This window comes from Talaromyces amestolkiae (genome assembly GCF_001896365.1).
Source record: "Talaromyces amestolkiae strain CIB chromosome Unknown scaffold1.1, whole genome shotgun sequence".
Classification (NCBI taxonomy): domain Eukaryota; kingdom Fungi; phylum Ascomycota; class Eurotiomycetes; order Eurotiales; family Trichocomaceae; genus Talaromyces; species Talaromyces amestolkiae.
The window spans coordinates 2,589,537-2,601,587 of NW_024468037.1; the positions used below are offsets into that span (position 1 = coordinate 2,589,537).

Below are 12,051 nucleotides of genomic sequence, written 5' to 3' on the forward strand. Positions count from 1 at the left end.
TCTATTTTGACTAATGGTCTTAAGCGACATTATTTTTTTCTACGAGGACTATCTGCAGTCCATCGCGTAGTTGTAGAAAAGAGTAGCGCCGGATGATGATGATGAAATACGGATAGATAGTTAGACAGGAAGCGATAAGACAAAGCAAGATCCACAAGATAAATTCAAACCAGCCTTGGTGCCTGATCTCTGATCCGTAGTCACATCACGTGACTTGACATTCGGTCTAACTACTTCCGGTTGGCTTGGGCTATCCGTCMCCGTCGTTAAACGAGCCAATGAACAGCACGCACACAAACCCATCCAGTTAGCCCGGCTTGCCCTAGAGCCCTCGTCCACTGACCCGACTTTCCTAAGCGAAAAAAGAAGTTGAAGTCTGGAGGCTTGCTAACGACACTTTGATCCCGCGACCGATCAACCTCGACAAACCAGCACATATCGTCCGGGAACTTTCGACATGAAGTGTTAGTCTTCCAAAAATCGGATTGCGTTGTTTTTATCTTTGCGAATGGTGTACTGACCGCGATGGTATAGTCATGAAAGTTGGCCGTGTGGCCATCATCACCCGAGGCCGTTACGCCGGAAAGAAGGTACGACTACAACGTTTATTCCCTGAGATCGAGATGCACATGAGATGGAATTCTGCGAAGACATTGGGCAAAAGCATAGTGATGGAAGGATTGAATGAGAACCGACGAGGATCAACACTTTGATTCGGCGATATCGAAATTGTTATGAAACAAGAAAGAAGAAAAATTAGATGGACTAGGTCTTCGCAGGAATCGATAGCATGTGGCATCTCGATTGTTCATCCTCGCACTGTTTACATGGCACTGTGTACTTGACCAATTTGCGAATTCCATTGACAATTTGATAGGTCGTCATCATCCAGCCTCAAGACACCGGCTCCAAGGCCCACCCCTTCTCCTATGCCCTCGTCGCCGGTATCGAGCGCTACCCCTCCAAGGTGACTCGTCGCATGGGCGCCAAGAAGGTCGAGAAGCGCAGCCGCATCAAGCCTTTCATCAAGGTCGTCAACTACAACCATCTCATGCCCACCCGTTACACACTCGAGCTCGAAGGACTCAAGGGCGTTGTCAGCAACGACACCTTCAAGGAAGTTTCCCAGCGCGAGGATGCCAAGAAGACCGTCAAGAAAGCTCTCGAGGAGCGATACACTAGCGGCAAGAACCGCTGGTTCTTCACTCCTTTGCGTAAGTACCGCTACTTGGTGAAGAAGCGAATCGAGGTTCGATACTAATGCGTTATCTACAGGTTTCTAAATTATTCGTTTTACGGTGTGATGGGGGTCAATCGGGTGCATAATGGAGCGACATGAAATCCGGGAATATCTGGAGTGGAAGAAACATTATTCTGTCTTCCAAGTCATCCCTCAGAAAGCGGCTCAAACAAAATAGATGGGAAGGTTCTGTTTTCTGAAAAAGGAATGGGATGTGTATTGAATATCTCCTCAGTCCTCGATTATAATGGACACTCATGTTGCAAATGAAAACAAAAAAGACGAAGACAAGAAAATCATTTCCTTTATAAAATCTCCAGACTGTTTCTTTCTCTTTGTGAGGGAGAAGAAGCTGTTTTCATATCACTTAGCGTCAATTCGATGAAACAAATACCACGCATTCCAATTCATTCTTCGGCATACAACATACTGGATCTACATCTTCACGTATAGACGGTCCTCTTTCATTGCGTAGTATCAAGGTGTGCTAATTAGGGCTAATACATCCAGTTTGTTACATCAGCTAGATAAGACGGCTGTGCGGAGAAGATAAGACCGAATAGTGCCTTCTTCTGCATGCTCTGGCCGAGACTACAGCTTAAATGTCTCCAAATCTCATATTCGATAATTAGTATCTGCTCTTGATACTAACCCCGCATTCGTTACATCTGGATGCAGGACCGTGAACAACCGAACAGAGTCTGTGACAACTTCAGCACGGCCAGCGGTGATGTCCGCCGCTACTAGACCGACGAGTTGCACAACAACAGAGCCAGAAACTCGAAGGGTAAGCTATCTGACACGTCGAACACGACGGCTCAAATGCGATAGAGCTAGGCCCATTTGTGGTGCATGTCGTTGGCTGCGGCTCGATTGTTCTCTTGTGCCTGCAGCTGAGAAGTTCCTTTGGATACCAACTAATTTGGTTTATGGCGAGGTTGGAGGAACGGCGCTTGATCAGGTGACAACCACTGGTGTGTATGCGCAGAGGGATGTCACCGAGATGACGGAGAGTTCGGACTACAGGCACGTTTTTGCTTTGGAATAGAGCAAGATTTTTTGGCTAACGGGTTCTGTTTCTTGGGATGAAGAGGGAAAACACACATCTCAACAACTAGTATAGTTAGTTAACAATGTGGCAATGGATGAAATTCTTCGATCCTTGCACGACTTGACAGACGGACAATGTTTTACATTACTGGGCCTTTTCGCTATGTTTTCCGCCAAAGGAGCTGGAAATAATTCAAGACAAACGGACTCTCCTGCTTCGAGCCGTATGGCTCTCACATCGATGATTGAATTTAATGCTGATCTGGCGGCCCCTCTAGATATAGAAGAACTATTGGTTACTCAGGAGCCATTGTCATTGACGTCGGCGTTGACATGGTCTTATATGTATACCCACATAGCAGATATTCGAACACCTGAAAAAGTACTGCATCGCTGATATCAAGACATACTCAAGACAGCAAATGACCTGCTACTGGCTCAGATTTTATTTCCGACCTTACCTTCGTCGCTGCGCTAGCCCTAGTCAGCTTCTATGACTCGTCAGTCCAACATGCTCGCTCTTGACATGCCCGAATAGTTGATACCCACCCCACTATCTACAACCCTTATCATTGTCAATTCTTATCAATTCTATTTATAGAGTGAGATGCTCGCTCTTGACCTTCCGAAAACATTCAGCTCGGACACAGCCTTCCTTAACGAAGTTCAATATGGATAGAAATACCTATCTCGGAACCGTTCAAATGATACAGTGCGGGGTTCTCATCGACAATGGTAGCTGTATTGCGTATTATATCGATTTTACTTAAAGTGTCTAGTATATACAAAGCTCAATGGCCCCGTCTCTTCGCTTCATGAAGCGCTGGAACTTCATCAACTTATCCTACATCGCAGTAGTCACGCCTAAGATTTCGGTCTGCGCAAGAACACTCACAATGGCTCAAGTCGCAACGAGAAGATACCCGGGACCCCTTGACCCAAGCTACGTACCAGAGGTCTCGATCACAAGACTCCCAGCCACAGCACCCATTGAAAAGATCCTCGCTATCCTAGATCGGGACGGCGGCATCATCCTCGAAGACTTTGCGACAGCCGAGGAACTACAAAAGATAGAAGATGAGATCAAGGAATCTCACAGAGAAGAAGACAATGGCAAGACCCATACCGGTCTTCCAATCGTCCCCTCCGAAACCCGTGTCGTGCCCGGCCTGGTCGGGCGGTCCAAAACCGTTGCCGAATTGTGCGAAAGACCCGTACTAAATCAGCTTCGAGAGGAGATCTTAGTTGACAAGTTCTCGGTGACCCGCGAGCAGTTCACAGACCATTACAGGATTGATCCATTACTGAGTATCAGTCTGTCATTCCAAATCAACACAGGTGCGCCACGGCAGTCCTTGCACCGCGATGATGCAATCCACGGTACAAAACACAGCGCGCCGTTCGATTTGAAGAAGGCTAGCCAATTTGCATGTTTGATAGCGGGTTGCGAGACCACGAGGGCGAACGGCGCTACGATGTTTGTGCCTGGTAGTCATCGGTGGGATGATAATCGGATTCCGCGCGTGGACGAATTATGCTTTGCGGGTGAGATCCATTTAATACAATCTATTGCGCGATTCTGAATGCTAAATTGTCGCAGAAATGAAAGCAGGCTCAGCGCTCATCTTCATGGGCGCCGCCTATCACGGCGGTGGACACAACAGTGTCCCCAACTTCTGTCGTATTGTGCATGGACTGTTCTTCGTCCGTGGTACTCTGCGTACAGAGGAGAATCAATTCTTGACAATTCCTCATAGCAAAGCACTCACAATGACGCCGGGAATGAGGACTCTTTTAGGGTACAAAAAACCGGACACGGCGTTAGGGTTAGTGGAGAATAGGGACCCGAACGATGACCTTGAGGACGTTTTCAAACATCTTGCAGCGTGATTTTTATATGTTCGTGCGTTCAATGTGATACTAAATAATAATAAAAATTGCCAATTGTGCTTGTCGCTATCATCAGGAAGTAGCCTACCTTCGAGTAATAGCTGCTCCTACTCCGGCTTAGGGCTTTTCCTTGTTGGGGATGAAGAGACAGTCACTATGTAAATTCGTCATACATCAACCAGTTGACATTTGAAAGATGAAACTTTGGAATTTTTTCCCCCACTCTCCCCAATAATGATGAATTACTCAACTTGCTGCTGGCTGATAGAAATATCGCAAAAGGACCGCCTCGAGCCATTTTCGAGGGCACGAAGTTGCTCTACAACATACCAACCAGAGTTGCCACATTCACATGCTCTTCCTAGGAGCTGACTTAACATGGCTCCTTTTCAATATTGTCGGGCGAATGATTGTTTTCTCTATCTCGGTCACCTTTAAACATGTGACTTTTGACATCTGCTTCTTGAAACAGAACTCAAAATATATTTGAAAGAAGTTTGCACCTAGGTAACGTTGAGCGGCATTTGATGAGCCGAAGGCCGATGAGTTAGGGCTTACGGTGGCGATAAACTGATATCAACGTTGCCATGCCTAGTACCTAGGCATTGATCTCAGTCGAGACATCGGCTGATCGACATGAAATGTTTTTTTTTTGGTCAAATGTTTTTGTTGTCTAAGTTTTTCTGTATATAACATTGAAATTGTTAGACTGGAGACTTGACTGAATTAGGAAGGTAATTGGATTCTATCACTCCCTGTCTTTGGTCTTTAGAGCCCTCCCGAGGTTGTCTTTAGAGTATGTTAGTGCATATTTCGTGCCTGATCTACTTCCTCATTTGATTCCTCGTAGGTAGATATTGTACCTAGGTATCTACATACTCAACAAGATCTGAACCCACATCGATTGAAGGATTCTAGATAGGAAATGATTACCTACACTTCAGGTTTCTTAGCTGTTAACGCGTGCTGACCGCGGAGGAGCCTAATGCGAATGAACCTACTAACAAATGTTGCAAGTAGAAGCTGTATTTGATCAGTTCTGAAGACGAGTGGGGGTTAATATTCAGCTGGACTTTAAGCTCCTGGCAAAGAAAGTCTCCAAATGACAGTGTAGATTAGATGTATTACCTACTGTATACTGGCAGTTCCAAGAATTGAAACGTAAGCAATGTAGACCGAAATCTCTTTACTTGTACCTCTCTGTCGCTGGTTAAGGGAGGTTTAGTGAACTGTACGATTTTATCCAGCTTGAACCTTGTGAAAAACTCAAATTCTCACCCACCATGTCTAGCATCAGAAGTACAGCGACTGCCAATGAGATTGATCCCAATCAATTGGCCCAAACAAAGGCCCGCTTCGAGGAAGAGAAAACAAAACGGCTCCGCTCCGACGGAAATGCACAATTCATCGAAATCGCAAAAGTCGCTCAATTTGCGCGCTTTGCTGATGATCCCTGGGTTGACCCGGCGGCGATCCAACCCCTTCGAGCCAAGTTTCCTGACGGCCGATGCGAAATGCTCATCGTCGGTGCCGGATGGGGCGGAACACTGAATGCTGTTCGCATGATCGAGTCTGGTATACCAGCTGAAGATATTCGGATCATCGATCCGGCTGGTGGGTTTGGTGGCACCTGGTACTGGAATCGGTATCCGGGGCTTATGTGTGATATTGAGAGTTACTGCTATCTTCCCTACCTGGAGGAGACTGGGTACGTTCCGAAGCATCGGTATTCAGAAGGCGAAGAGATTCGGGAGTATGTCGAACTCGTTGCGGAGAAATGGGGGTTGACAGACTGCGCTGTTTTCCAGACTCAAGCGCAAAAGATTGTTTGGGACGAAGATGCCAAAGAATGGGTCATCGATTTGATTCAACGACGCAAGGATCAAGCTCCAGAGACCCTCCAGATTCGCTCTAGGTTTGTCACTATTGCTGCAGGTGTGCTCAACTGGCTCAAGCTACCAAATATCCCGGGTATCCTAGACTACCAAGGGGACATTTTTCATTCTGCTCGTTGGGCATACGATGTCACTGGTGGATCTCCCAAAGACCCGTCACTTACCAAATTGAAAGACAAGGATGTTGTCATTGTCGGTACAGGAGCGACGGCTGTGCAAATCGTTCCGCAACTTGCGAAATGGTGCAAGCATCTGTATGTCGTACAACGGACGCCGGCCTCGGTGGATGTTCGTGATCAGCGAGAAACTGACAGGGAATGGTTCCATAAAGAGGTTGCAAGTTCAAAAGGATGGCAACGAGAGCGAATGCGCAATTTTCACGAACATTTCACTCTTGGGGAGGCGCCGACAGTCAACCTGGTCGACGATGGATGGACTCGCGCCCCTGGCTTGCTTGGTCTGACTGGTTACACGGAAGGACCCAAAAAACCCGAAGACATTCCAGCATACACGGCCCGACTGATTGAGGTTGACGCTCCTCGGCTGAAACGTATTCATGCTCGCGTAGATCGAGAGGTGAAAGACCCAGCTATCGCGGCAAAGCTGAAACCTTGGTATCCAGCCTGGTGTAAACGCCCTTTATTTCATGACGATTACCTCCAGGCGTTTAACCAAGACAACGTGACCCTTATCGATACCAATGGAAAGGGCGTCGACCGGATTACGGCAGATTTTGTTGTCATCGACGACAAACCCTACCAGGCGGACGTAGTCATCTTCGCGACAGGCTTTCTTGCACCGCCCGCCGGCACGCCGGCCGAGAAGGCAGACATGTCAATTATAGGTTTGAATGGAGTCTCGATGAGCGAGGAATGGCCTCGCTTCGGCCCTACAACCCTGCATGGCGTCATCGATGCCAAGTTCCCAAACTTGTTTCTTTCGGGCCCTCAACAGGCTTCTACAAGCGGGAACTATCGCTTCAACCTCGACGAATATGCAAAACACATCTCGTATATACTAGTCGAGTCAAAGCGGAGGGCTAATTGTGCGCCGTTGGTAGTCGTGCCGTCCGCGGAAGCGGCGGAGGATTGGGGCCTACAGGTCATGATGCATTCGGCGCCAATGGGGGTTGCGATTGGGTGTACACCGGGATATTTTAATTTAGAGGGTGATCTAGCTCGCGTGCCCGTGGAGCAGCAGGAGATTTTGGCGCGGTCGGGTCTTTGGGGTTCTGGAATCGAGCACTGGCTTGGGATTATTGAGGACTGGCGAGCCACGGGCAATATGAAGGGCATTATGGTGCGTTGAAGAGGTTGGCATGCATATGTAGATGTCTCAAAGACTGGCGACCGAATCAGGAAGGTAGATGAATTGTATGTGTGGGTCACAATCGGCTCACAAGCAAACGGCGAATATTTACATAGTACGTAGGATGTTTTCTCCTGAGGTTGTGTTGGCAGCTATGTTGTGCATTAGTTCTATTGGCACAAATGCACGAAATACTTGCATTGTAAAAATTGACCCCAGGATCAGATGTTGAAACGCGCATGCAGCGGGCAAGTAGGCTAGTGGGATGGCGACAGCATCCAGCACTTAATTTCGACATTCGAATGTCGTGATGGTGCGTTATCACATCGCAAAGACTGCTCTGGGCGCGATCAACCCGGTCGAATAACGGTCTGACCACAGACTCAACATTGACAGGTCAGGAATTGGACGAAAGCATTGGTTGCACGGGCCTCGAGATGCTAGCGATGCTAGAGACGCATCACATACACAATAAATAGGATGGCCGTCTTTGGGGCGAGTGCCAGCAATGACATAGCCTGGAAACAGGTGCCGCGTATATCAGGATTTTTTATCGTGCCAGCTCATTCAGGCTATTATTAGGGTAGCAACATTATAGATTATAGATAGTCTATTGTCATAGTGTAGAGGGACCGATGAGTGGGAAGAGATGAGACGGAAGAGAGATACGCTAAGCTTGGAAAAGATAAAGAGATAGCATGCCCCACTATCACATGCCAGTCAACGCATCATCAACATGGGCCAGACAATTTACGATGTTCTACTACTAGTAGTACATTACTTATGTGGTTGGCATCGTACGCGAAGGGGAGAGAATGCGCGACCGGGGGCCAGCCATTGGCCCGATAACGCAGCTCTGTTTCTTTCCGATCACGTCCCAGCGACATCCGGTTGAAGTCATCATGTCGACAGTCACTGGCTTGATAACGATCAGAGTTGAACAGTTTCCTCAAAGGCCAGAAGTTTAGACAGCAGCTTGAGTCCGGATAGAAAGCGATAATTAGAAAATTGGAAAAACATCGCGATACCTACATAGTAGTAGCAACAAAGTGACAAAGTAACAGGGCAAGCGCGCTGTCACATGCAAGAGGCAAACAGTTGCGTGATCAGCTCAGCGCTCTGATTGGCCGCCCGCAGGCTGCTACATGTGATCGAGAGAGGCCTGGATCGCAGTTCCACGAAAATATTCAGACACAATCGTTGACGTTACCTCTGCTGGCCATTTATATCCTTTGTGCGTGTCACCCAGTCTGGAACTCGCACACCTCCCTCTTCCTCCTTCCCTCTGTCGAAACCCGATTGACTCAGATTCATCAAGACACCAAAGGTTCGCTTTGTCCTCTGCCCTCCTGTCTGTGCCCTTATCTCGTCACACCCGCCCACAACGAATACGTAGTATCTCGCTGACTTAATTCCTACAACACCAGACACAGTAAAAAGACTTCATGCCCCACGCAGAGAGAGATACAATGGGTGAGCCTCTGGTCAACGGCGAAAAGCCTCATTCTCAGTTCATCTCGGTGAGTGATTTCTACGTGATGGCAGATACGAGATCTAATTCATTGCTTCTAGCACCTTGCCTCCTACCCAGTGGTATCCGATTCCATCACCACCTTCAAAAACAATAAATACGGCGCCACCTCCATCAAATACGCCGATCAAGGCTACGAGCGTCTCGCAAAGCCCTTCCTCCCGTACCTCTCCACACCCTACGCCTATGTCGCACCCTACGTCGCCAAAGCCGACTCTCTTGGCGACCAGGGCCTAAGCAAAGTCGACGAACGGTTCCCCATCGTCAAGGAAGACACCGAAAAGATCAAAAACACCATTGTCGACACGGCCTTCTTCCCTCTCCGTCTTGCCGGGGATGCACGCAAACATGTCTTTGATACCTACGGCGCAGAGTATAAGAAGTGTGGTGGCGATGGGTATGTGGCTAGTGGAAAGGCTGTGATCACCACGGGGCTGGTAATTTCGCAGGAGTCATTGGGCTGGTTGAGTGAATTTCTGGCAGACAAGAAGGAGCGGACCAAGGAGGTGGTTAATGAGAAGGTCAACCATTAATTTCATAGTCCGTCATTGCGACTGGGGCTAGGCGCCTTACTTTCACCTTGTCTTCTTATCCATCCGGACCATTCCTTGGTCATCTTTATTCCCCTTATTGTTTTCGTGTCATTTTGTGAGTTTGGTTTATAGTATCTATAGATCGCGTGACGAATCCATATTTCTGCTCAAGCATGTATTGAGTATGTATTGAAGTATACCACAAGTTGGGCCAATTGATGATGAGTCCGAATGATTAGAGGGTCACATCATGGATGCGAATTAGAAGGAGGCTGTACGTGATGTCAGCATCCGACAAACGTTACCCTGAATCGAAAATATTTGATAGACTATGTAAGGAGTGAATGATTAACTCCCCGATAAATCACTCAGTCCACATCCGATAGCCGACAATGAAGCCTCAATACAAAGACGTGGTTAGGCCACCATAGCCATCGGCCCCCATCACTGTCAACTAGTTGTATCCCGCTACTTTCATCTACATACTAGTAGGATATACTCGCCGACTATCCAAACATCTGGATATCACCCGGAGGCAGTGCAATACTTCCAACCAATCAGCCCATGCGACCAAGTTAGGCCTTTCATCATCTGACTGCGTTCATCTCAATTGGCCAATCTGAACCTCTTTTGCAAAAAATTGGATCATATAAACTTGGCATCGATCATAGCTGAGATTCCGGAAACACTTACTACGGGCCATGCTCAAGAGCAGAGCCGCCGTGCGCTCCACCAGGCAGTGCAGGGCAACCCTCGACCGAGCAACATCCCAAGATCAGCAGATTCTGATGTACCTGTATTATGGCAGTGTATGCGGGATTTGAAGGTCAGGTGTGTCCAATGGATAAACGACGAATACGGCGCTGAGCCACGGAGAAGGGTTCGACTGTAGGTGTGTGTTAGCTAAAGTAAGTTTAGGGAGACTAAGGAGCTCTTACCGGAGCTGTTTGAGCCTGAGGACGCCAACTCCCACCTCCCGATTAGGGCTAGTAGCTATGGCCATGACGACAGACAGGCCGCGATCGGCCAATGGGAAGGCTGCCATGCCGCTTCAACCGAGCAGCGTATTGCTCGATTGGGCCTAGCAGCTGGCTAAGTGGGCCCTGCGCTCTTTTCCCCGTGTGTGACTGTGATCATCGATGGGTCGTGGCTTCCATGTTTGTCTGTGGGGTCGATGGGGAAGGAGCGACCTGATGCCTACTACAATGTAGTTAGTATAAATATCAGCCATGTCACCTGTCGCAGTATCACAACCTACCCTTTCCACACTCATCTACACACACACAGATAGAGAAAGACACCACAATGGCATCCTCCATCAGCGCCTCGACCAACGGCCACACCAACGGCAATGGCAAGGCCCCCCAAACCCCGGGCAACGTCCCAGCGACCAGTCTGGTGCAGGTTCAACCTGCCCGCGTGGAGGACTTGCAGCCACGCTATGCCCAGCAGATCAAGCACGACGATGACAACCCAGATGCACATGGATGGTATGCTTCTATGAGTAAGTGCAACCGCCCCTTTCTTGTTTCTCAATTCATATGCTAACATGCATAGTCCACGGACTCGGCGAGTGTATCGGTTGCTTGGGAGCTATTCCCTGCTGCATTATCTGCCCCAATCCCTTCAAGCCAGTCGCTCAGGGTGAAGTCGGCTTGATTCAGCGCTTCGGCCGGTATGTCGCAACCTTTTTCCGAGTCTCTAATTTTTCACACTAACAGTATCACAGATTCGAACGCGCCGTCGATCCTGGCCTCGTCAAAGTCAACCCCCTCAGCGAGCGCCTGCGAACAGTCGACGTCAAGATCCAAATCGTTGAAGTCCCCCGTCAAGTCTGTATGACCAAGGACAATGTCAACCTCAACCTCACCTCAGTCATCTACTACCACATCGTGGCGCCGCACAAGACCGCCTTCGGCATCGCGGACGTGCGCCAGGCCCTCGTCGAGCGCACCCAGACCACTCTGCGACACGTCGTCGGCGCCCGCGTGCTACAAGACGTAATCGAGCGCCGCGAGGAAATCGCTCAATCCATCAGTGAAATTATTGAAGACGTTGCCGCGGGCTGGGGCGTCAAGGTCGAGTCCATGCTCATCAAGGACATCATCTTCAGCAATGACTTGCAAGACTCGCTGTCGATGGCCGCGCAGTCCAAGCGGATTGGTGAGAGTAAAGTCATTGCTGCGCGTGCGGAGGTTGAGTCGGCCAAGTTGATGCGTCAAGCTGCCGATATTTTGTCCTCGGCACCGGCTATGCAGATCAGATACCTAGAGGCCATGCAGGCAATGGCAAAGACCGCCAACAGCAAGGTCATCTTCTTGCCGGCTCCGGGCCAGACGGTGTCGCAGCAACTCTCGTTGGCGGAGAACCTCGGCGAAGGGCCCAGCAGATACCAGAATCAGGAAAACAGCTACGAGAATGATGATGGATTCCAGCGTGCTGTCAACGCGCGTGTCGTTGAGAACATCTAAACCTCTCTGCCTCTAATCACGACGATATTTCTGATATGACTGAACCTATACCCTGTTAACAAACTTTGCCGAGCGATACCCGATGCGTTTAATCTATTTGCTTTTGGTTGATCTCTTGCTTCAAATCATAGTA

The 12,051-nt window shown here is 48.7% G+C and overlaps 5 protein-coding genes across 5 annotated transcripts; all 5 read left to right on the plus strand.

The window, feature by feature from the left end:
- Positions 1-457: 457 nt before the first annotated feature.
- BHQ10_000858 (uncharacterized protein) lies at positions 458-1,261 on the plus strand (the record flags this gene model as incomplete). Its single annotated transcript, XM_040881400.1, has 3 exons — positions 458-464; positions 535-590; positions 878-1,261. 3 exons carry the CDS (start codon positions 458-460, stop codon positions 1,259-1,261), a joined length of 447 nt encoding a protein of 148 aa, XP_040729363.1.
- A 1,925-nt stretch (positions 1,262-3,186) lies between these two features.
- On the plus strand, positions 3,187-4,180 carry BHQ10_000859 (uncharacterized protein; the record flags this gene model as incomplete). The annotated part of the gene is made up of 2 exons (XM_040881411.1): positions 3,187-3,835; positions 3,891-4,180. 2 exons carry the CDS (start codon positions 3,187-3,189, stop codon positions 4,178-4,180), a joined length of 939 nt encoding a protein of 312 aa, XP_040729364.1.
- Positions 4,181-5,463: 1,283 nt separating this feature from the next.
- Positions 5,464-7,383, plus strand: BHQ10_000860 (uncharacterized protein; the record flags this gene model as incomplete). The annotated part of the gene is made up of 1 exon (XM_040881423.1): positions 5,464-7,383. The coding sequence occupies one exon, from the start codon at positions 5,464-5,466 to the stop codon at positions 7,381-7,383; it is 1,920 nt and encodes a 639-aa protein (XP_040729365.1).
- A 1,445-nt stretch (positions 7,384-8,828) lies between these two features.
- On the plus strand, positions 8,829-9,447 carry BHQ10_000861 (uncharacterized protein; the record flags this gene model as incomplete). Its single annotated transcript, XM_040881434.1, has 2 exons — positions 8,829-8,903; positions 8,956-9,447. The coding sequence occupies 2 exons, from the start codon at positions 8,829-8,831 to the stop codon at positions 9,445-9,447; spliced, it is 567 nt and encodes a 188-aa protein (XP_040729366.1).
- Positions 9,448-10,752: 1,305 nt separating this feature from the next.
- Positions 10,753-11,918, plus strand: BHQ10_000862 (uncharacterized protein; the record flags this gene model as incomplete). Its single annotated transcript, XM_040881445.1, has 3 exons — positions 10,753-10,951; positions 11,005-11,122; positions 11,177-11,918. The coding sequence occupies 3 exons, from the start codon at positions 10,753-10,755 to the stop codon at positions 11,916-11,918; spliced, it is 1,059 nt and encodes a 352-aa protein (XP_040729367.1).
- Positions 11,919-12,051: the final 133 nt, after the last annotated feature.